At 42.9% G+C, this 23,280-nt stretch overlaps 1 protein-coding gene across 6 annotated transcripts in view; it reads right to left on the reverse strand.

Moving 5' to 3' along the window:
• The window catches only part of TRRAP (transformation/transcription domain associated protein), a 359,951-nt gene that overhangs the window by 323,532 nt on the left and 13,139 nt on the right, over window positions 1–23,280 (reverse strand). For 5 of the 6 annotated variants that reach the window (XM_033914194.1, XM_033914196.1, XM_033914191.1 and 2 more), the window contains exons 8-17: window positions 21,664–21,789; window positions 18,988–19,065; window positions 17,617–17,705; window positions 16,431–16,527; window positions 15,614–15,752; window positions 13,690–13,768; window positions 12,038–12,272; window positions 8,811–9,138; window positions 8,598–8,695; window positions 4,225–4,419 (exon numbers count right to left, since the gene is read on the reverse strand). In XM_033914194.1, the coding sequence (XP_033770085.1) occupies window positions 4,225–4,419; window positions 8,598–8,695; window positions 8,811–9,138; window positions 12,038–12,272; window positions 13,690–13,768; window positions 15,614–15,752; window positions 16,431–16,527; window positions 17,617–17,705; window positions 18,988–19,065; window positions 21,664–21,789 (1,464 nt within the window). The remainder of the gene's footprint in view (window positions 1–4,224; window positions 4,420–8,597; window positions 8,696–8,810; window positions 9,139–12,037; window positions 12,273–13,689; window positions 13,769–15,613; window positions 15,753–16,430; window positions 16,528–17,616; window positions 17,706–18,987; window positions 19,066–21,663; window positions 21,790–23,280) is intronic. The other variant, XM_033914195.1, reaches the window with a different exon arrangement.

Genomic DNA, 23,280 nt, shown 5'->3' on the forward strand with positions numbered 1-23,280 from the left:
GCCGCGAGTGCCTCGCGTCTGGAGCACAATGAGCACTTTTTCCCTTTAGAAGTGCTCATTGCTCCATACGCGACCTAGCTGCAAAAAAGTGCCGGTTAGTTGAAAAAATACAGTAAAATACAGTTTTCTTAAAGGGATACAACCCTCCAGACCAGCACTACCTCAGGATTTTTTTTTTTTTTTTTTTTTTACAGAACAGACTCCACAGGCTCTCGAAGCAATATGCCTTGCTTGATTTAGGGGGCAAGGCTTACTGCTGAGGCTCCTCTAAAAAAATATGGGGAGGTGGAGGAAGTGGGGGGAGGGACCCCGCTCGTGACCCGCCGGGTTTGACACCCCCGAGGTCGGACGAACCCCCAAACAGAGTCCGTCCAAGCTCCGTCCGGCTAAAAACAGGGACAATAAACCTCTAAACAAATTCCAACAGCCCTACCAAGGGAGATGGGTACAGATCACTCAACACCTGCTGGAGACTGAAAGAAGACTGAGGGAAATAGAGAGGAGGGGCTAGGATATACTGTCCCAAAGTTTTGTTTTCAGTCTCCACCTGCTGGTCATGATTAGATATATACCCAATCGTAAAGTTAACCTCTACTGGTCTGGAGAGTGCTAAAGAACGAAACTTTTTTCTCTTTAGGTCACACTACACTTTAAAGCTCAGATTCTTTAAACCAGTGGTCTCAAACTCAAACCCTTAGTGGGGCCACATTTTGGATTTGTAGGTACTTGGAGGGCCACAGAAAAAATAGTTAATGTCTTATTAAAGAAATGACAACTTTGCATGAGGTAAAACTCTTTATAGTTTATAAATCTAACGTCGGGGAGGAACTTCTGGACCAGCCAGACAGCGATTGGCTGCCCGGAACTTCCTCCCCGACGTTAGAATTGACGTAGGGTGGCGAGAATTGGTCGGCTCCGAGCTGGGGAAGATATGCAGGGAGAGCTAAGACCTCGGGCGCTAGCCTGTTGCCCGATTGTGGTGGCTTGGGGAAGGGCAGTGGGAAGGGAAGCAGATTGGGGACCCCTGCTTTAGGTGAGGACAGATTGCGGGCCGCAAAATAGTCCCTGGGGGGGCCGCATATGGCCCGCGGGCCGCGTGTTTGAGACCGCTGCTTTAAACGGTGCCGTTGGCGGCTGCCAATCATGTGTCAATCACTAGTTGCACAACCCATTACCGCTGCTATTGACTTTTACATTTGTTCCGCCATTTTTGAAGAAATCACATGAATTGTTTCAGCGTTATTGGAAACTGAATCAATATATTGCTGTGAATGATAAGCGTTTGCTTTTAATATATAAACTTGATAGCTTAAAAAAGAGCTGTGATTCAATAAAGAATAAAATCATGCGACAGTGCCATTTAGAATATCACGTTTGCAGCAAAGGTAGGCATCAGAAATATAGGTCAGAGTTTTCAAGGCCTACATTTCTGGCGCCTTTGACGTGAATGGCACCTAATCCCACTTCTGGTGTTAGTCGTGCCTACAGTGGGATCAGGCATCAGTGGCACCTCCAGAGGCGCGATTCCAGCTCCGTTTTTTGTTATTTTTTTAAGCGTCAGTAGGCGCCTTGAAATTTTTTTTAATAGCATTTTAAAGGGCATTTTTTCACCTAACTTAGATGCCTATTGGCGCCTAAATTAAGGTGCCATTTAGAGAACATGGGGCTTTTATTTTCTATAAATACACATTTAAAAATCTTATTTACAGGCAGTCCCCGAGCTACAGACACCCAACTTAAGTACGACTCGTACTTAAAAACGCGGTTGCAGCTTCATTTGATTTCACCGAGCAGTCTTTCCAGTGGCCTAGACTCCTACACTTCTCCTTCAGCAGATTCAGGAATGATGCATGGCCACATTAAGAACCGTGTGTGGTAGTGCATGCTGTACCTCAGAGGTACTCTGAATGGAATTCAACGGAGCGCGACATGAGAGTTACCTGCGAATCTCATGCTGGGAGCCTCGGCCCTGAAGAAAAATTTGAAACATGGCACGTCGGTGGAGGCGCTCCCGTAGTCTATCTTAAGATAAGTGCTTTATCAAATTTTTGGAAGAAAATATATTTATCATCACTGAGTTTGCACAATATTTAACATTTACTACTGCTGAATTTGCGCAAATATTGCTAAGTTTGCACTATAACGTATATATATTAAAAAAACAAAGGGATCCATTGAAGAAATTGGCCCATATTATCCTTATATGAACTTTATTTAAAGGAAAAGTGAGCCTTCTAAGGATTCTACACACAACAAAAAATGTTTTTGATATTTGTTTGATTGAAAAGATTGTATTTATTATAGCTATACTTGAATACAGTGATTTATTTGCTGGGTGGATAGTGAGTTATATGGACAGTTGCATATCCCCAGATGAAATTTAGCTGAAAAGTGGTCTGAATGCCTCAGAGGGAACACTGGTAGGGACAGTTGGCCCTTTTGTCAGCTGGGAGCAGAGGTAAGCAGCAAGAATCTTAAGATCTACAAGTTCGACAATAATGCATACATTTATCAATGGTCTCTGGTTCCCAGAGCAGAAGCTGGAGTTTGATTTTTATTGTTAGGATTTAGTCACTGCCTTTTTTTGGAAAAATTCACTCAAGGCAGTGTACATGGCAAAAGACATGGGGGGGGGGACTTCATACAGTTACACTTATCAACAACCTTGCATAATGTATCTTGCCTTGTTTTCCTTAAAGATTTTTGTTGCTTCCTTTATTCTCCATGATTTGGTCTATATATTTGACTCTTGTAAATATTAATATCTGGCGGGCCTAGACCCAGCAGATACTAGCTTTGCATGCGAGAAAATAATGCATCCGCCTGTTGCATTATGTCGAACAGTGTACACTTTCTCCTCCGTATTCGCAGTGGTTAGAGGCAGAGCTGGCCCACAAATAATATTTGGGCCAGTTCTGCCCCTAACCCCAGCTTCCCCCCCAGCTATTTCCTGTGAGCGATCTTCCCACACTCCTGCCCCGTGCAGATCGCTCACAGGAAATGGCTCGAGAGACTACGGGAGCTCAAGGCAGCCATTTCCTGTGAGCGATCTGCACGGGGCAGGAGCGTGGGAAGATCGCTCCTGCCCCGAAAACCCGCTAGACCACCAAGTAAGGCTTAAGGGGTGGCTTACAGGGCTTAAAATAGCCCGAAAAATGAAAAAAAACATTTTTTTGTTTAAAACCGCGAATAATCGAATCCGTAGATACGGAAACCGCAAATACGAAGGGGGAAGTGTACTTACTTTACCAACAGGATAGACAATCTTAGGAGCCTCTCCCACTTTTCTACCTAGAGAAAAAGCTTTGGATATTGCGCTCCCTAAACTTTACTTTGTTACTTTGTTTTATTTGATATATCGCCATTATTAATAAAAAAAAGTCAAATCAAAGTGGTTAATAGATATAAAAATCAAAGGGAAATAATAATTTTTAAAAAAAAACAATAAAATAAACGCAACAGGGAAATGTATGCTGTACAATTAACAATACTAGACACAAAATTACAAATCAAGGGCAGGAAAGGTTTATAATATCAAGAGGTAAGAAGAAATAAGATAGAGAAAAAAAAATGCGAGAAGAAGAAAGCAAAGGAAGAATTAAACTGAAGTGTTAAGAACTAGGGTCAAACGCCAGTTTGAAATAGTAGACTTTCAAGTGTGATTTAAATGATTTAAGAGATTTTTCTGGGCGCAGATAGCACTGAGCAGTTACTACTTATTTGTTGTCCAATAAGACAAGTGCTTTATTTACTCTTCTGCCTAAACCCAGGGCCACATGTTGGAGAAATCCTTTAATACAAGATGGGCAACTTGTGGCCCGGCATTGAGTTTTATTGAGATTGGGCACAGAATGTGCTAACTTCAAGAAACAAAGACTCAACTGTTTGTTGATGCGTATATGTAAGATGTAGAAATAATTCCCATGTTGCCTTAGAATCAGGGGTGTCAAAGTCTCTCCTTGAGGGCCGCAATCAAGTCGGGTTTTCAGGATTTCCCCAATGACTATGCATGAGCTCTATTAGCATACAATGAAAGCAGTGCATTCAAATAGGTCTCATGCATATTCATTGGGGAAATCCTGAAAACCCGACTGGATTGCGGTCCTCGAGGAGGGACTTTGACACCCCTGCCTTAGATACATGGCTGCCCTATATATGCAGAAGTCCTATATTTACACACGCCCAGTGTTGCTAAACCTGGAGAAAATCAAAAGGTCTCGATACCTGCAGGGCATAGTTTTTGGAGATCCTTTCGACCATGTACGGCACCGTGGTCTGAAAGATTTCTTTAAACGTCAAGGGGTTCATCATGGTGAAGACTCCTGCAAAATGTTCCAGAACTTCTTTTTCTTCTTTCATCCGCACAGTCTGGCAGTTTGCCACGCGGATGTACGTCTGCCCGTTTCCCGCTATTTGCACCTAGCAAAGAGAAACTGATTATTAAAAGCTTAGTAATCGGTTAAAAGCTTAGTAATCGTGATCTATCGATTCTACCGTTCAAAGGCAAATTACTAAATTGCAGACACATTATTTGGCACATTTTAGAAAGGAATTTTAGAAGAATGTCCTGTATAAACAAATTGCTTTTTTTTTTTTAATACATTTTAACCCAAATTCTCTAAACAGCACTGTAAGTTAGGTGGTGGTAGATGCCCTACTGCCACCTATCGTTTTAATTGGTTTTAATCAACAAAGTAATTGACCGCGTTGCGTTGTTTAAAACCAATTAAAACATCATTTTTTAAAAACGTAGGCGTCGACCACCAGAGGCCAGAGCAAATTCCTATCCTGCTCGGAGAAAGGACACAAATGCGCCATCGACTTAGCCAGGTGAAAGGGAGCATCTGGAGAATTACACTGGGCCTGGATAATTTCTCTTATATCTTGATGCATAGGGAAAGAATGCAAGGACTTCCTAATCCCTCTAATCAAAGAGGAGCCTCCGTCCGAGGAGCCTCGGGAGGACCTTCCTCAAACTTTAAGACTGAGGACACCTTATCAATTAGTTCTTGCAACTCATTCCTGTGAAATACACAAACCATTGAAGAATCCTCACCCACTTAAGAGTTCCTCTCTCCAGTTATCTGAATCTTGCAGATCCAAAGGGTCCTCCAGCTGTCCCCCCAAGTCTGCAGACAGGGAACCAAACACCAAAGGATCCTCCTCCTCCCAATCCAACCTTAAATCTCTTGGGGGCCGAAATCAGAGCGCGAGGAGGAGGGGGTAGTGATGTAGAAGGCCAAGATCCCCGCAGGTCCCCTGATGGAACCTCCTTCCCCTGCTTGCGCATATAAAAAGCTGAGTACATTCCAAAATAAAGTTAGGGGGAAAACTCACAAACTGCACCCTTCTGTCTCTGATCATTACCGGCAGAGCCACTCAGGAGGAACTCTAGGGAAAGACAGGACGGTTGATTGCAGGCTGCTGCAGCAACAGATGTGGCAGAAGTTCCCACCAAAACCGCAGACTCTGAGATCGCAGCCATGCTGGCAATTGGGGCCTCCCCATGTGAATCTGCCTGCTGCCACTAAACAGCGTACTGCGCTAACCCCATCCTTAGGTGTTCAGGAATAATGACAATTGCACATATATTATCAGTCCAATATTGTTTATTAATATTAACAGCAAATTCTCACATCGAAAGGCATATATGCAATGGAGACCTGCCAGGCGTGAAAACTGCACCTCTCCTGAAGCAATACATGGTCTCATAGAGTCTATACTGGTGCGTTCCTTTATACCTTCACACTGACCAGTATGACATCACTCCTCATCGACCAATCAGCCAACAGGGGCTGTCCTTAGGTTTCTGAACAAAGAAATTCCTTTTAACATAGTTACCAGCTCAAAGAAAAGTTTTACAAATTATACACAGCAATTTCTGAATATATAACACATTAGAGGAAAAGTTTGAATCCAAACCCAGCTCTCTGTCAGGAACTCGTGCTTTGGAGAAATCTGACAACTTCAATTTTCACTGACACACACAAGAACAGAAAGACCCAGACCCCCCTTACTGAGAATTTCCTAATATGGGCTTAAACGAGCCTTAAAACAGCCAAAAGGCCTCCTGGAATTGCCTAACTTAAAGGTCAAAGAGGTCAAATTGCAGATGTTACTTCTCAGGAGTTCTCCAGGTTTAAAATATATAAAAATAAAATTTTCAAAACTCATTCTCATGTTTAAACATACATTCACACACATAACATGGGATCCCATACAGTCACTCACAGCCACACGCCACATTTCATTTATATTCAATACTTCTTCAGAGCATATTTAAGAAAGGTTTCCTTCTTTACCCAGCCATGAGATGTGAAATCAGATATGCTCCAAGCTAACTAGCTCAAAAACATATCCCCCTGGGTATAGCAATCCAGACAAAGGACACTAGAAACCCAAGTCTTTTTTAAGCGGGAAACCTTCAGTATTTTAGACAAAGAAGAGACACAAAGAAAGAAAGATGGAATCAGATTAATACCTCTATAAGTGTGTTATATATATCTATACCTGATTTCCTCTATGATCTTGCTTAATTAGCAATTCACACAAATACTGAATTCCCATTTTCCTATGCTACACATCGATTTCCTGGTCTTTTGTTAATTATGCTGACTTTTCAAAGCTTTAAATGTTTACATGTATATAAGACCCTAGATGAGGAGTCATGTTCTGCTATTGCTTCTGCGCAGTTTGCGCCAAACCAGGCCTCCATACTGTCCAGAAACCAACTCTGCCACTGCCATAGAGTCCCCTCCGGAGCCGGTCCTCAAATAACATAATTTACGCTATGGTGGGAGCAAACAGGACACTTTTTCAGCTGTTCGCAGTCTGATCGCGGCAGCAAGGTACTTTTTCCTTTTTTTAACTTTACACAGACCCCCATCAGACTCCCATGGGAAACAACTTTCCTCCTCAGGCTTTTATTTATTCATTTATTTAATTTCAAATAGGAAAGAGCAAACCTCACCAGTTCTCTAGACTGACTGTCTGCCAAGCAGGCGAGAAGCAGTCGAGGTACAAATAACGTTCCCTAAGGGAAGTGGGGGAAGGGACCTGGTCACCCAGGTTTGACACCTCCCAGGGCTAGAGAGACCCCATTGGGCCTCAACCCCAGTCCAGTGCAATTTGGAACAGAAAGGGAAGTCGCGATTCATATGGGTTACCAAAAAAATAATAATAATTTCCCTATTGGGCTTTAATTTTGAATCTGACTGGAACTGCACAGATATGTCCACCACCTGCTGGAGACTGAGAACAACTGGCTGGCTCAGGGCCTGCACAGCTGGTATATAGCCAGGATTCTCAGTTAGTTTTTTTCACAGTCTCCACCTGCTGGTCAGGGTGCACATACTCATCTGTGCCGGTCTGGAGAGGTGCTAAGGAAGAAATATTAGCAAATATGCAGTTACTGTCACCCATTTTGTAGATGATAAGGGCTGATATGCTATTGCTGCACTAACCAGTTATCACGCTGTAATGTAGCTGTGCTAACTGGTGCGGGAACACCCACTCTCTGCCCTCCCTCAAAATATTATTTAGTGCACCCATATTTGGCACTTATCACATACGGTATGCCATTTTAAGTTGTGTTAGGTGCACTTTAGCATCCAAGTTCCCAAGTTTATTTAAAATTTGTTAATCTGCTTATCAGAAATTCTAAGCGGTATACAGGGTTTTAAAATTAAGGTTTTACATAAAATAAAACTAAGAGACATACAAAAAATTAAAATGAATCAACGGACGTACTTGAAGAACAAAAAGGGAAAGAGGAGGGGAACTACATTAATTATAGCAGTGGTTCCCAACCTTGTCCTGGAGGACCACCAGGCCAATCGGGTTTTCAGGCTAGCCCTAATGATTATGCATGAGAGATTTGCATATAATGGAATGATAGGCATGCAAATCTGCTCCATGCATATTCATTAGGGCTAGCCTGAAAACCTGATTGGCCTGGTGGTCCTCCAGGACAAGGTTGGGAACCACTGAATTATAGGACAGAACAATAAAGAGAACATGAAGGGATGGAAAACCCATTTGTAAAAAGAATAGAAAGAAGGCAGAAAAATCCACTATTTAAATTTTATAAGTCAAAGGCATTCTTGAATAAGAAACTTTTCAAATTAGCATTGAAACAGTCTAGCAACTATCGAAGCTTAGTAAAAAGGTCCCGAAATGTATCGCTCAAGAAGGATCCAGACTTTTGTAGGCTTTTAACATTAATATCACACTTTAACACCCCCCCTAAATAGAAATATCATAAGAACATAAAAATAGTCTTACTGGGTCAGACCAATGGTCCATAAAGCCCAGTAGCCCATCTTCATGGTGGTCAATCCAGGTCCCTAGTACCTGGCTAAAACCCAAAGAGTAGCAACATTCCAGCATCTCAGATTGTGATGTCATAATGCCTCATTCCACATTGCCTCAGAGCCAACCTCATCAGTGATGTTACAGTGCTTAATTGTCCTATACTTGGCTCACGTAAGAACATAAAAATAGCCTTACTGGGTCAGACCAATGGTCCATCAAGCCTAGTAGCCCGTTCTTATGGTGGCCAATCCAGGTCACTAGATTTATGCTCATCCATTGCTCACCTGATAGATATCCAGTGCTTGCATTGCGTATTTCACCAGCTTTATGTAAATTTGAGTCTCTTTTGGCTGCAGCTGTTTGTTGGGAATAAATTGGGTTTCTGAAAGACATTTAAAAAAAGAGCCGGAATTAGTATCTACCAGCAGGGTCCCTCATTTGTATAAGAAAATGCAACCTTAAACGACTTGTCTAATTAAATGTTATGTAGAAATTACCACCAGGTGCTTTACAAGATGTTATTCCCCATGTAATTGTCTTGACACCACAGACCAAGGTTTTTACCAAGCTCCGGCAGTCCGTCACTTGGAATGTCTGTTTATCCTCTTTTTCCTTCTCGCCTTGTTTATCAAATACCGGTGCTGGAGTTGGAGCTATGGGTGTGGTGGGGGTGGCTGGCGGGGCAGAGGCAGGAGCTGGGGTAGGTGGTGCAGGGACACCTGGCAACAACGCTTCTGTCACCCCGAGCTCTGACTGGGGTTTGCACTTTTTGAAGATGGCGGAGAGCTGGTATCGTGCAATAGTGTGGAACTTCAGGACAAAGACCTGAGCCAGAGATGGGAGAAAAGAGAAGCAACTGTCAATTTCAAGAGAATCGATACAGTGAGAATATAGAGAAAAAGCATTAAAAATAGATGCGATATACAAGGTGCCAGGACGTGACACAATGCTTTGAAAGCAGCAAAACATTTCTGGCGCCTAGCTTTCCCGGAGGCACAATTCTGTATACACTTCCCCCTCCGAATCCACGGTTTCAGCATCCGCGGATTCGGTTATTTGCGATTTTTAAACAAAAAAAAAAACACATTTTAATTTTTTGGGCTATTTTAAGGGGGAGGGGTAAAACACGGACCTCATGGACCTGACGGACCTCGCGGATCTAAACCCGCACGTCCTTAAAAATCTAAGGTCCGTGCCGCTTGTAGTTAGTTTCTGGCTCTGACAGACCTCGGTGAAAATTTAGCGCCGACGGATCCGTCTCAGCATAGGGAGGGAAAAGTATTAGGATCCGTCAGCACTACAATGTCACCGAGGTCTGTCAGAGCCGCGGACCTCAGATTTTTTAATTTACTGGGGCTGCAGGAAACCGGTTTAAAGGATTAGTTTTAGAGCCGCTCCAGCACTAGTCTCTGGCTCTGACAGACCTCGGTGACATTTTAGCGCTGACGGATCCTAATACTTTCCCCTCCCTATGCTGAGACGGATCCGTCGGCGCTAAATTGTCACCGAGGTCTGTCAGAGCCAGAAACTAACTTCAAGTGGCACGGACCTCAGATTTTTAAGGACATGCGGGTTTAGATCCGCGAGGTCCGTCAGGTCCGCGTTTTACCCCTTCCCTATTTTAAGCCCTTTAAGGCCCCCCTTAAGCCTTACCTAGTGGTTTAGTGGGTTTTCAGGGCAGAAGCAATCTTCCCATGCTCCTGCCCTGTGCAGATCGCTCATAGGAAATGGCTGCCTTGAGCTCCCATAATCTCTCGAGCCATTTCCTATGAGCGATTTGCACAGGGCAGGAGCGTGGGAAGATCGCTTCTGCCCCGAAAACCCGCTAGACCACCAGGTAAGACTTAAGGGGGGGCTTACAGGGCTTAAAATAGCCGGGGTGACGCGGGGTTTAGGGGCAGAACCGGCCCAAATATTATTCACAGGGTTTTTTTCAAATATTTGCGGGCCGGCTCTGCCCCTAACCCCCATGGATACAGAGGGAGAAGCGTACACTAAAATCAGGTGACTCTTTGAAAAACAAATATTCTTCTAAGATATTAGGAATTATATTGGATTCTTCTCTTTCATTTCAAGATCAACTAAATCATTTAGTAAAGAAATGCTTCTTTAGTTTACGAATGTTGAAAAAAAGTTAGGCATTTATTTCATCAGCGGCATTTTAAAGTATTAGCACAGGCTGTAATTCTAGCACAATTGGATTATTGTAACTCTGTTTATTTAAGCCTGACCAAGGGTAGTTTAAATCGACTCCAATTAATTCAGAATACAGCAGGCAAAATTAATATTTGGAAAGAAAAAAAAATACGATCACATGTCTCCCTTGTTGAGACAACTTCACTGGCTTCCTGTTTATTTCAGAATACAATTCAAATGCGCTTGTGTAATATTCAAATTTCTATATAGTATTTTTGCACCCCTATTCCCTCTGTATTTGAATGCACAACGAAATTCAGATTCAAGAAATACTCAAAAATATAAACTTTCTTTTCCGTCTTTTAAGGGTATAAAATCGACTGGCAAGCTTTGCCGATCCAATATATACAAATTTACAGAGATCGGGAATGAAATTCCCTCCTCTATTAGAACTCTTTACTTCTTTTCAGATTTTCCGCAAGACTATGAAAACCTTATTATTTCAGAAGTATTTTGATAATTGCCCTGGGGTATCCAAATAAGCTCATTCTTTAGTCGATAACGAGCCATCTCTTTTCAACCGATGAGAAAAGTTGGGATTATTTCATGTTCATCTACTTTACTAGGGGCTCCTTTTACGAAGGTGCGCTAAGCGTTTTAACGCACACTAGCCGAAAATCTACCGCCTGCTCAAAAGGAGGCAGCTGCGGCTAGCGCGCACTATTCCGCGCGTGGCTTTGTAAAAGGAGCTCTATATCTTTTTGTTTGATATTCATTTTGTTAACCGAGTCGAGCTCCTTTCAGGTGTTGACGCGGTATTTAAACTTAAGTTTTAGATTAGATTAGATGATTGGCAGCCGTCAATATCGGCACCATATAAAGAATCCGGGCCCTTGTCTTTAGTTCTATGCAATACCGGTTTTAATCTGTTCTGCGGACAGATGTAATGCGCTCTCACCTTGGGCCTGCAGAAATGGACAAGTTATAAATATGAACAAAGAACAGTACCGTATTTTCACGCATATAACACGTGCGTTATACACGATTTTACAAACCGTGCATAACTATGTGCATTATATGTGTGAGCGCGTTGTACTAATTTTTTTTTTCATTCTGATCCGGCATTCCCTCCTGCGAACCGGCATCCTCCCCCCCGCTCGCGTCACCCCCCCTCCCCCGCGATCCTACATCCCCCCCCAGCACCGCAAAGACAACTCTTACCCGATTGGGCACTGGCACCGGCACCAGCACCAATGCACAGGATGTGCCACTGCCAGTGCCCGAAGATCCTCCCTCGTTGGGTTGGGCTGGGTTAGGCGGTGCGAGAGAGATCCTCCTTCTTCCTGTGCTGAGCTGAACTAGACTTTGAGCATTTGCGCATGCTCAAAGCCTTCTGGTCTCGCTCGCGAGCGGGGAGGGAGGATGCCGGTTCGGAGAAGGCGGGAGGAGGTTTTAGCATGCGCGGTATACGCGTGTGCGCGCTATATTAAAATTTTATTCCATAAATTTCTGTTCCCCGCGCGCTATACCCGTGTGCGCGTTTTACACGGGTGCGCGGTATATGAGTGAAAATACGGTAAATCCATACCTCCAGCATTCTCATGAGAATGTCTCTGCCATTGCCATTTTCCTGTTCACTTTTGGAGCGGATACAATCCACCAAGTTTAACAGAAGCTTGCAGGACATGGTCTGGATACTGCTGGGCAGCGACTCATCGTCAATGTTCTTGGCAAAGAGTTGGACAGCAAGGGAGAGATCGTTGAGTGGAAGATGCTGCCGGACATGATGCACCAAATCTGCTAATGTACTGTAAGCAAGTGGCCTGTAAGTTGGAAGGAAAAGCATAATACTTTAATAAACCTACTTAGAGCCCATGGTATGTCACTGTCATTAAAAATCTGGCTGGATCTCTATAGGCTTTTCATCATTTCCTTTGCCCAGTGAAATGAAAGCATACATTTCTCTCTCGGTATTCGCGGGGGATAGGAGCAGAGCCGGACCGCGAATTGAGAAAAACTGCGAATAACTTCTCGTCCGACTCTAACTCACCCCCGCCTTCCCCCCCCAGCATCCCGGCTTTACCTGGTGGTCTAGCAGGCTTTCGGAGAAGGAGCGATCTTTCTACGCTCCTGCCCCGTGCAGATCGTGACTGCCTTGAGTTCCCGTAGTCTGCCCCGAAAGCCCGCTAGACCACCAGGTAAGGCCGTGATGCCGGGAGGAAGGCTGGAGGGAGGCAGGAACGTCCTAAACTATGGGGGAGGTACCCCCCCCCCCAAAAAAAAAAAAAAATTGCGAATATGTGAAACCGCGAATAGGGAGGGGGAAGTGTATTTATTTATTTTATTTTCTAAACTGTTCTCCCAGGGGAGCTCAGAATGGTTTACATGAATTTATTCAGGTACTCAAGCATTTTTCCCTGTCTGTCATGGCAGGGCTCACAATCTAAAGTACCTGGGACAATAGGGGGATTAGTTGACTTGCCCAGGGTCACAAAGAGCAGCGTGGGTTTGAACCACTACACCACACTCTCCCCATTCTCTTCTTGGTTGGGCTGAGAACCTTTCAGCTGCCCCTTGTGCTGTGATGTCATAATGCCTCATTCCACAAAGCCTAAGAGCCAATTTCATCAGTGATGTCACAATGGCTTGGTTTCCCTATAGTTGTGCCCATTTACTAGATGCATTTGCCTCATTGAAAAATGAAAAATGTCAAGGATAGTGTGGAATAACTTCATGGCTGCACATCATATCTATTTATTTATTCTGTTTTCTATACCCAGGGGAGCTCAGAACAATTTACGTGAATTTATTCAGGTACTCAAGCATTTTTCCCTGTCTATCCCGGTGGGTTCACAATGGGGGGGATTAAGTGACTTGCCCAGGGTCACAAGGAGCAGCGTGCGTTTGATCCCACAACCTCAGGGTGCTGAGGCTATAGCTTTAACCACTGTGTCACACTCTCCCCCTTCTAGGCTAAGGCTCTTAACACTTGCATTGTGAGGTCATAGAGCTTTAGGTCATAGAAGCATGAGGGCAGATAAAGGCCAAATGGCCCATCCACAGCATCCATTATCTCCTCTTCCTGAGAGATCCCATGTGCTTGTCCACACTAATAAATCAGAGGTTAGCATAACAACGCAGTTGATCAATTTCTGTTCACTAAACATTTGGCACCTTTGCAGCCATCAAATCCAAGACTGAAATTAGTTTTAACTACATATTGCAGGCTTAATCTCCTACCTCAGTGTCTCTCGAGCAGTATATCCCGAGCCAATTAATATAGCTTCATCAAACAGTTTGTCCATGCATGGAATGAACTCTGCAATGCAAATAATCATCGAACAGCTCATCAGCACCGAAGCCTCGTGTAATTACAACACACATCGCTTAACACACCAACACACATGCTTTATCAACAAGCAAGCAAGCTATGGCAACGCCAACAGTCATGTCTCATACAAAAATAGCAAATTCTCTCCCTAAGAAAAGCACAGATCAAATTAGAGGGTGCTACGTAGAAAATTATAATTTGTATTAATTCAAAATGAAGAGTTACAGTGAACTGTCAAATCCTGCCTTACATAGCAGACAGCGGTACTCCACACCTTTTGCATTGTACGTGAGCGAGATGCACGCTGGTTAAACGGAAGGTCATAATAAAACAAAAAGTAACAAAACAGAATAAGTATTCCCAAATTTCCACAAACCTTTTATTACCTAACAAGTGAAAAAAAAAATTGTGGGGGGAAAAAGTTTTTAAAATTGATTCTACCTCTTTTTTTTCTGCATTAATCCGCTTTTACTCCACATTCATAAATAAATATCAAGACGTAATAAAATAAAAACAAATGAGAGACTCAATCCAGAGGCTCAACTGCAAACATAGCAGCACCAATGTTACTCCCCCTTCACTTCATCATCGTCTTCTCATCTCACACAATATCATGCGTTTTAAGACCTCAATATCAGAATCCCCAAAAAATGTGCGCATTTATCTGGAATGAAGGATCTGGATTCAGCTTCTCATTTCTTTTTATTATGCTCTGATATGTATTTGTGAGAACAAGATAGCAGTGGTGTTAATGAAGAAAAAATTTTTTTTTTGAGGTAGAATAAATTTTAAATTTACTAGATCCGGCCCCAAGTTGCTTCAAACACGATAAAGGGACATGTTACCCTGCAAGAACCAGCCAATTTTTGATGCTAATAACTTCAAATTTTCAAAAATCCCAATGCTGTTAGCATATATGTATGTTAACACACATACGGAAGACTTTGATGTTGACTCTTTCACATGAACGTTCTCGCCTCATGACTCACTTGCATTGTCATCGGACTTACAATGCCCCAATATACTTATTATTCAATTATTAAATGTTATAAGATTTACATAGCTCTAGCAAACAAAAGGATCTGCCAGCTGACAAATAACCATGTTTAGCAAAAATATCGCCGCTTCAGGGCACAATAACTTGTAATGTCTGATTTGGGCTGATGCCATTTTGCACAATTGCAATGAAGTGCACGCGGTATTTTGGACCACACCCAGAAGTGGCGATATTTTTGCGAAACATGGTTATTGTTGGCGGATCCTGTTATTTGCTAAAGCTAAGTAGTGCCTGTAACATTTATATGAAGAATACGTTTATGAGGGGGTGCTAAAGAGTTCTCAGCCCAACCAACCAACTTCCTAAATTCTCAGCGTTATTTTGCCAAAGTAGCTTATTTCGTTAAACGCCGATTTCCAGAAATGAAATTCTATATTTTGGCAGTTTTAGATCATTGATTGAACCATGTCATTCTCTTCTTGGTTGGGCTGAGAACTTTTCATCACCCCCTCATATTGGGGCATTTGTCAATTAAATATCATTTTAAAACCAATGCGTGCGTGTCATTATGAAGGAATTTTTCAAATTAGTTTCTATAGCTATGGGTGTTTACAAGCCAAAAAGCTCTTTTAACTATTGTTTCCAAGGGTGAACTCAACAAATTACTTCACTCTTAAATCCTCGTGCTCCAAGAGCAGACACAGGAACTACGTATGTCACTGCTAAAGATTTCTGCATTCATTATCCTGCGTACTTTACTTTCAAAAAAAGGCAGGATGCAAGATTCCTGCAGCACTGTGAGATTGAAATTTGAAACCCCCTGCCCAAACACTTACGGTTCCGTAATTCTGTAGTTAGAATGTGTTTTGCAGCGATGAGAAGCTCCTTCCGGAGGTGGGCAGTCTCTGGCGGGCAGTTGGAAAGCAATTGCAACATTCCTTTAACCATTTGCTGGGAATGCTTTCCCACAAGATCCTAAACAACAGCAGAATAAACCATATATGTGCCATAAGGAACTGGATTTGGACTTTAGATTTAATAGCTCAACTTTTGCAAATCCAAGCTCAAGGCGAGATAAATTTAGGTACATAAGTTATTTCCCTGCCCATGTGGACTGCAAACTAACCCCCCTTTTTATAAGCCATGGTAGAGGTCTGGAATACCAAATACACAGATGCTGCTTCAACGCTCATAGAATTCCCATGAGTGTTGGAGCATTTAGCGCCCCGGGCTGCGGTAGGAACCTCTACTGCAGCATAGTAAAAGAGGGCCGAGGCCTTGAAGGGTAGAGTGACTTGCCCAAAGATAAAGCGCATCAGTAGAGGGAGCAGGAATTGAAATTGGGTTCTCTGGTTCTCAGTCTGCAGCTCTAACAAGAGCTACTTCTTCAGCAGCACCACCACCAGTACTTCACCAGCTCAAGCTTTATGCCAATCATGAGATGCAGAAGCAAAAGTCTATGACACCTGATCAAAATGTATGTTCTTAACACTGCACTTTTTGGGGGGAACATTTCAAAATATAAATATGCACAGTTAAAGAGTTACAGTTATTAACAGAAAAAGCACCCCCATGTCTGTTCTGTCAATTTGGGTGGAAATACTGTGACTTGGGACAGTAATGGAGGTAAACCCAATGAAGAAGATCACTTACCTGATAAATCCTTATAATGTAAGCCAAGAATGACAAGGTTTTAATCTGGGCAGCAATGAAGTCAGCGTATAATTCCTTGTTGTACAATTTATGTTGCCTGAAATTTAATTAAAATGTGAGTTACTGCTTTCATCCATCCCAGTCTATTCAGCAGGATTTGGACTACATTTGCCCTAAGACATGCATTAGATGTGTAATTTGCATTTTTCTTATCGTCCATGCAAGATTAGCCCAGATAAGTGGGTTATGTCCTCCTGCCAGCGGATGGAGCCAGAGGAAAAACAGCTTAACTTCATTCTCCATATGGGGGGCTGGAGATCCTATGAGAATTAATACTGGCATTCAGTCTCCCACACATGTTCTTGTTGGGTGTTTAAGTATGTCCTAAACTGTATTCTGAAGGAGCCAAACAGGAAAGACACATCACCTTTTTCCCCAGTCAGATGATTTCTAACTGGAAAATTTCTTTCATTCCTTTTTACATCCTTGGCTGTAGGAACAATAGAGCAACATGCCAAGTGTCAGGTGATACAATCTCTGGCAGTGCAAAAGAAGACCACACAGGAGACTTGAGTTTGAAGCCTCTCCAAGATCAGTTTTTAGGGGACACACACCACTTCTTGATGGATCTATTTCTTTAGCTTTCTTCCTTCACAAGAGATTGGAGATAAGCTCACAACTCTGGCTGGCTCTGGAACACAGGCTCAGAAGCCTATTCCACTCCCTATGCACCCAAGCTTCACCGATAACTTTTCAACCTATTTGGCCACCTTAAGATCATCACATACTATCACATCCAAGTCCCTTTCCTCTTTCGTGCACACAAGTTCTTTACCCCCCTAAACGGTAGCGTTCCCTCGGGGGTTTGCATGATTTTGCATTTCTTAGCTTGAGCGCAAAGGTCCTTTAAGTCACATTAAGGGGCAAACAACATGATTTTAAAACCCTAATGCAGCTTGATAACTTCCCCCCAAGATCTGCCAAGTACTTCCAAGTAATTCAACTGGCCATCGTCAAATTCAAGATGCTGGGATCGATGGACCCGCTTGGTCAAATTCAGCATGACATTTCTTTTGCTTTTATGTAGTCAGCTGAGCCCTTTCAGTAGAGAACATACTGACAAGTGGTACGTCTATGCTCAACCAACAAACAATCTTTAGAAAAAAGGAAAACAGAATGATCTTACCTGGCATTTGGCGATACCTGGATTGTAATAGTGTTCATGATTAACGGCACAAATTCTGCTACCACATTATGAATGTTCAGTTTGTAAAGCTGGGGAAAAAAAGATGACAAAACACAAGCGAACCAGAAAATGTCAAATTTTTTTTCCACTTCTCGCTGGGCTTCAGCTATTTACAAATTATAAACCCCCAAATTCTGCGTATGGTGCCTTAAGTTGTGCGCGCAAATCGGTGCGTACAGTCCATTTGTGTTCACAACTTAATTGGTTGGTCTAATTGACACATATTTGGCAATTAACACCACATAATTAATGCTAATTGGCACTAATTATAAGTTACGCACACGACTCAGACAGCACAATTCTATAAAAAGTATGCACCAGTTGTAGCGCGCAAATCTGAAAAGAGGGCATGGCCAGGGTCAGACTAGGGGGGGTCCTAAACGTTATGCACCTTGTTATAGAATATGCCCGATCCACGCAAAACATAGGTGCAGCCATATAGGCCTGGTTTTAGCTGGCCTAAATGGTTGCGCCCAAGTAACATGATGCATTCAAGGGCTAAGCGCAATTCTATTAAAGGTACGTGCACTTTGTAGAATAGCGCTAAATGCCATTCTAGTCAGTGATGATTTTTTGGATACTACCGTGTTTCCCCGAAAATAAGACAGTGTCTTATATTAATTTGGGGTCCAAAAAATGCATTAGGGCTTATTTTTGGAGGATGTCTTATTTTTTTTCATGCACAACAATCATTTCTCCCTTCCTCCCCTCCACGCCAATTCTTCCTCTTTCCTTTCTCCCCCTCCCCATGTGCAGCATCTTTCCTCCCCTGTCACCCATCTCCTTGTGCAGCATCTTTTTATCCCTCCCTCCCATCCACTTGTACAGCAAAACCCCACTGACCCTCCCACCGTGAGGCTGACATACCTCTGCTCTGAGGCCTCCAACAACAGCAGCAACGGCAGCTTTTTGGAGGACTCAGAGCAGAGATATATGTCAGGTCTCACCAGGGTGGGGATTGCTGAATTGACGAGTCTGATTTTTTTTTCAGCGCTTCAGCCAGCACTAATGTCAGGGATGGAGTCAGGGAGTATCGGGGACATTGGGGGGCTTCAGGGGTCAATCTTAACTAGGGCTCATATTATGAGCATCTTTAGAAATCATGCTAGGGCTTATTTTCAGGATAGGTCCTATTTTCGGGGAAACAGGGTATACTGTATATAGAATTTGCCCCAAAATGAATCAATCGAGAACTAGTCCAAATTGAGAATCACATGGACAAAGACTTCATAGAAAATAAAACATGATAAATCAGTTATTAACAAAGAAATCAGTTTTGTTCTGCTGGTTTTCATAACACATGATATTCACCTGGTACATAAGGACTACAATGATGGGCAGCTCAGCCAGTACTTTCAAGGACAGGGAACCCCTAGGGATTATGGAATGCTGGAAAACAAAAATACATTACATTACATTAGGGATTTCTATCCCGCCATTACCTAGCAGTTCAAGGCGGATTACAAGCGGTTAGTCAGGACATTAGAAGTATTTAGGCAGTAGTTTGTACATTTCTTTGAGTTGCTAAGGATTACATTTGAATTGTCATGGTATTAGAAGTATATATGGAGTAGTTGCAGATGATGCTTGGGACATTTCTGATTGAGTTAATTCGGTTTTATGTGTTTTTTGAATAGAAGGGTTTTTATTTCTTTTTTGAAGGTTTTGTAGTCTGTGGTCGCGGTTAATAGGTTGTAGAGTTGTTGGTCAAGTGTTGCAGCTCGAGGGGCTAGGAGTCTGTCGTACAGTTTTTTTCCTTTTGACATTTGGTGCGTGGATTCTCCTATGTTTGGTTGAGGTGGATTGAACTAGTCGATTGTTCCAATAGGCTGGGCTGTCTCCATTTATTGCTTTAAACAGTAGGCAGTAAAATTTGAAGTGTATTCTCGCTTGTATTGGGAGCCAATGTGAGTCATGATATGCCTCTGTGATGTGGTCGAATTTCAGAGATGCATTTTCAGAAATGTTTTAAGGTTCTAATAACAAATGCATTATTCCTTTTAATTATGCAGCACATAATGTCCCATTTAAACATAATATAACATAACTTTATTTTTCTATACCGCCACAATCTTACGACTTCTAAGCTGTTTTCACTGGAGAACTGGACAATCAGCGAATTACAGAATACAAATAGTAAAAGTACAACATGTTTCTCAAAAATAATCAGTATAGAATTATTAATTTTAAAATAATTTCTGTTTAGGAGATAAATCTGTCAAACAATGCAATCTTAATTTCTTTCCGAAATGCACCATAAGTCAACCTGGCTCTGTTGGTGTAATTGCCCAACCAAGACTGCTGTTTGCATGCTTGAAACATGAAAATTCTGTCCATAAAGGACTTGTATTTACAACCAGTGATCCTTGGATAGGCAAAAAAATTACAATTTCTGGTTATCCTAGCACGAAATGAGGTAAGAGATAGGTAGGGGCTATTCCCCAAACCGACTTAAAACAAATACAAGTCAACCTGGAGCTAACTAACAGATTTACAAACGCTTTATCACAAGAAGCTGCCCCAAAAGATAGGAGTCGTTGAAAATAGCTCTTGTATAAATGACCCTTTACCAATAGAAAAGCAAACAAATTAGTTACGTCTTGGTCGTTGCGAATTAATGAATAAAAAAATGATCCACTGCATACATAGATTGAGAGAATGATGAATATATTGGCATTGCAATATTTAGGTGCCAAGATTGCGCCGATTTGGACCTTATTCTATAAAGGAAAGAAGACATCTACTTTTCTTAAGCGACTACTATATCAGTAGGGCAAATAAAATGTACAGTTTAGGTGTGAAGACTTAATCGAATAGCATTTAGCCAGAAAATTGGCATGTAACATAGTAACATAGTAGATGACGGCAGATAAAGACCCAAATGGTCCATCAAGTCTGCCCAACCATATTCAATTTAAATTTTTTTAATTTTTTCTTCTTAACTATTTCTGGGCAAGAATCCAAAGCTTTACCCTGTACTGTGCTTGGGTTCCTACTGCCGAAATCTCCGTTAAAACCTACTCCATCCCATCTAAACCCTCCCAGCCATTGAAGCCCTCTCCAGCCAATCCTCCCCCAAACCACCATATACAGACACAGACCGTGCAAGTCTGCCCAGTACTGGCCTTAGTTCTTCACTATTTACTCTTATTTTCTGATCCTAGATCCTCTGTGTTCATCCCATGCTTCTTTGAACTCGGTTACCGTTTTCCTCTCCATCACCTCTCTCGGGAGCGCATTCCAGGTATCCACCACCCTCTCCGTAAAGTAGAATTTCCTAACATTGCTCTTGAATCTACCACCCCTCAACCTCAAATTATATGTACAGTATAATCTCGTTATAACAGACTTCAAGGGACCTGGAAAAAGGTCCGTTATATCCAGAGTCCGTTACATCCAGAGCTGCATTTTTTTTTAAACTTTATTTAGGTCAACTTGAAACAACGTTCAATCAATGAACAACAGTCACTGCACAAGCATAACATCAAGAACAAAATTCAGCAAAACATTGGTATGGCATGAAATGATTGGAAAACCAGAACACTAAAAGATGTTGTAAAGCATTATGTTGCAAGGTACTGGAAAGAAAAATACTCAGTCATTTTCTTCTGGGCTGAATTTTGATACTATATCACCGGCATGCCATGCGCCTTGTAGGCGGAGCCTGCATGCCCATTATAGCCGAAGAAAACTAGAGCTAAAAGTGGCTCTCGGGACCAAAATAGTTGTCCGTTATATCCGAAAGTCCGTTATATGGGAGTCCGCTATATTCAATGATTTTCTGTATGTTTATAATGGCGCTCGGCCAGAACCAGCGGACCTCGTCCGTTATAAGCAAGTCCATTATAACGAGATTATACTGTATGTGCATAGATATTTGCGCATATGCCAGAGTTCTGGTCATATAAGCACATTCTTGGTGCTTAAATTCTCAATATGCCTTTAAAGTTTCCACGCAATCATCTTGAAAGTAGCCCATAAACTCACTTGTCTTGTATCACTGTCCTCCCGCTCAGGATTAACCTTTAGCACAATTGTTGTAACCATCCCCACCATTTCTGGAGAAGGAACAGTATTCTCCGGGATCACCTGAGGATTCTCAAAGTATCGATTCTACATGCAGAAAAGAGACAACCAGTTCACTAATCCCAATTTTTCAAATAACTATTAGTAATCTACATGAAAAAAAAAAATATTCTAGGAAATTCAGTGGCAACCTACAGGGCAGAAATAGGTCCCTTTTCATGAGCAGCAAACAACAGTTTGACCCACAAAAGGTAATATTTAACGTATATACTCAAATATAAGTCAATCAGAGTATAAGACGAGGTACCTTCCCCCCCCCCTCAAAAGGAGGAAAAAAAAGTTGACTCGAAAATAAGAAGGAGGGGAAGGGATTTTAATATTCATGTGCCCTGCCCCCCCCTTCCTCTGCCAGGATCTGCACTCAGCTCCCCTCACTCTCTGCCAGGCTCTGCACCCAGGCCCCTTCCTTCCCTGCCAGGCTCTCCAGCCTGTCCTCCCTCCCTTCCCCCCCACCACCAGGCTTTGCACCCAGCCCTCCTCCCTCCCTGCCAGACTCTCCTCTCAGGTCCCTTCCCTCCACCAGGCTCTGCACCCAGTTCCCCTCCCTGCCCTGTAGCCTGTCCCCCCCTCTCTCCCAATGTCCTGCAGGTCTTCAATGGGCCAACCGTATGACCTGGTAGGCCGAAACAGGAAGTATCCTTCCGGTCTCCTACCCCGACCAACTCTGCCTATTTTTTTTTTTTTGCTTCCCTCCCGCCTCCCACCACGTACCTTTTTCAATCTCTGGTGATCCAGTGGTGTACCAGGGAGGAGCAAGCTTTCCATGCACCTGCCCCGCACTGAGCCCCTCCCTGAATGGCTGCCGCCTAAAGTTCTCGCAGCCCAGCAGTGTACTGGGCAAGAATGAGCTTACCTTGCTCCTATCCGGTGCTGAGCCGCTCCCAAAAAGGCTACAGCGAGTTCTCACAAGTTAAGCGAGGACTCAGGGCATGCATTCAGGGAGTAGCTCTATGCGGGGCAGGAGCATGGAAAGTTTGCTCCTGCCTGGTACACCTTTGGACCACTAGGGATTCAAAAAGGTAAGAGTCAGCCAGGACAGGAGATGGGAGAAATCACTCCTGATCCGGCCACCGCTGGACCACCAGGTCTCACGGCAGGCCTGACAAAGGCCTGCAACTGGTTTGGGAAGGGGGCAGGACCCGAATATAAATAGAGACCCCTTTTGTTGGGCCCAAAAATCTCAATTTATATTTGAGTGTATACGGTAACCCACAGCAGCCAGCATATTTTAAAATGCTACTCAGCCTCACAAGACTGTCACTGGAAGTCTCAGCAGCTATTTTCGTCACTGAAAAAGCATGGGCAGGAGAGTGGGAATTGCTCCTGCCCCAGCGCGCCCCCCTAGACCACCATAGACACAAGGTAGGCCTGAGGTCCTTCCTCTGGGTCTGGGAGGGAGGGGGAACACTCTCTTCTCTTGTAAGGGGCATGCTGACAGTGGGGGAAAGTCTCCCAGTTTGAGAGGGGGGGTGCTGGGCTGATGGCAGTGGCGGCAGAAGCAGAGAAAGAACACTAGTG

The sequence above is a fragment of the Geotrypetes seraphini genome, chromosome 11 (assembly GCF_902459505.1).
Source record: "Geotrypetes seraphini chromosome 11, aGeoSer1.1, whole genome shotgun sequence".
NCBI classification, from domain to species: domain Eukaryota; kingdom Metazoa; phylum Chordata; class Amphibia; order Gymnophiona; family Dermophiidae; genus Geotrypetes; species Geotrypetes seraphini.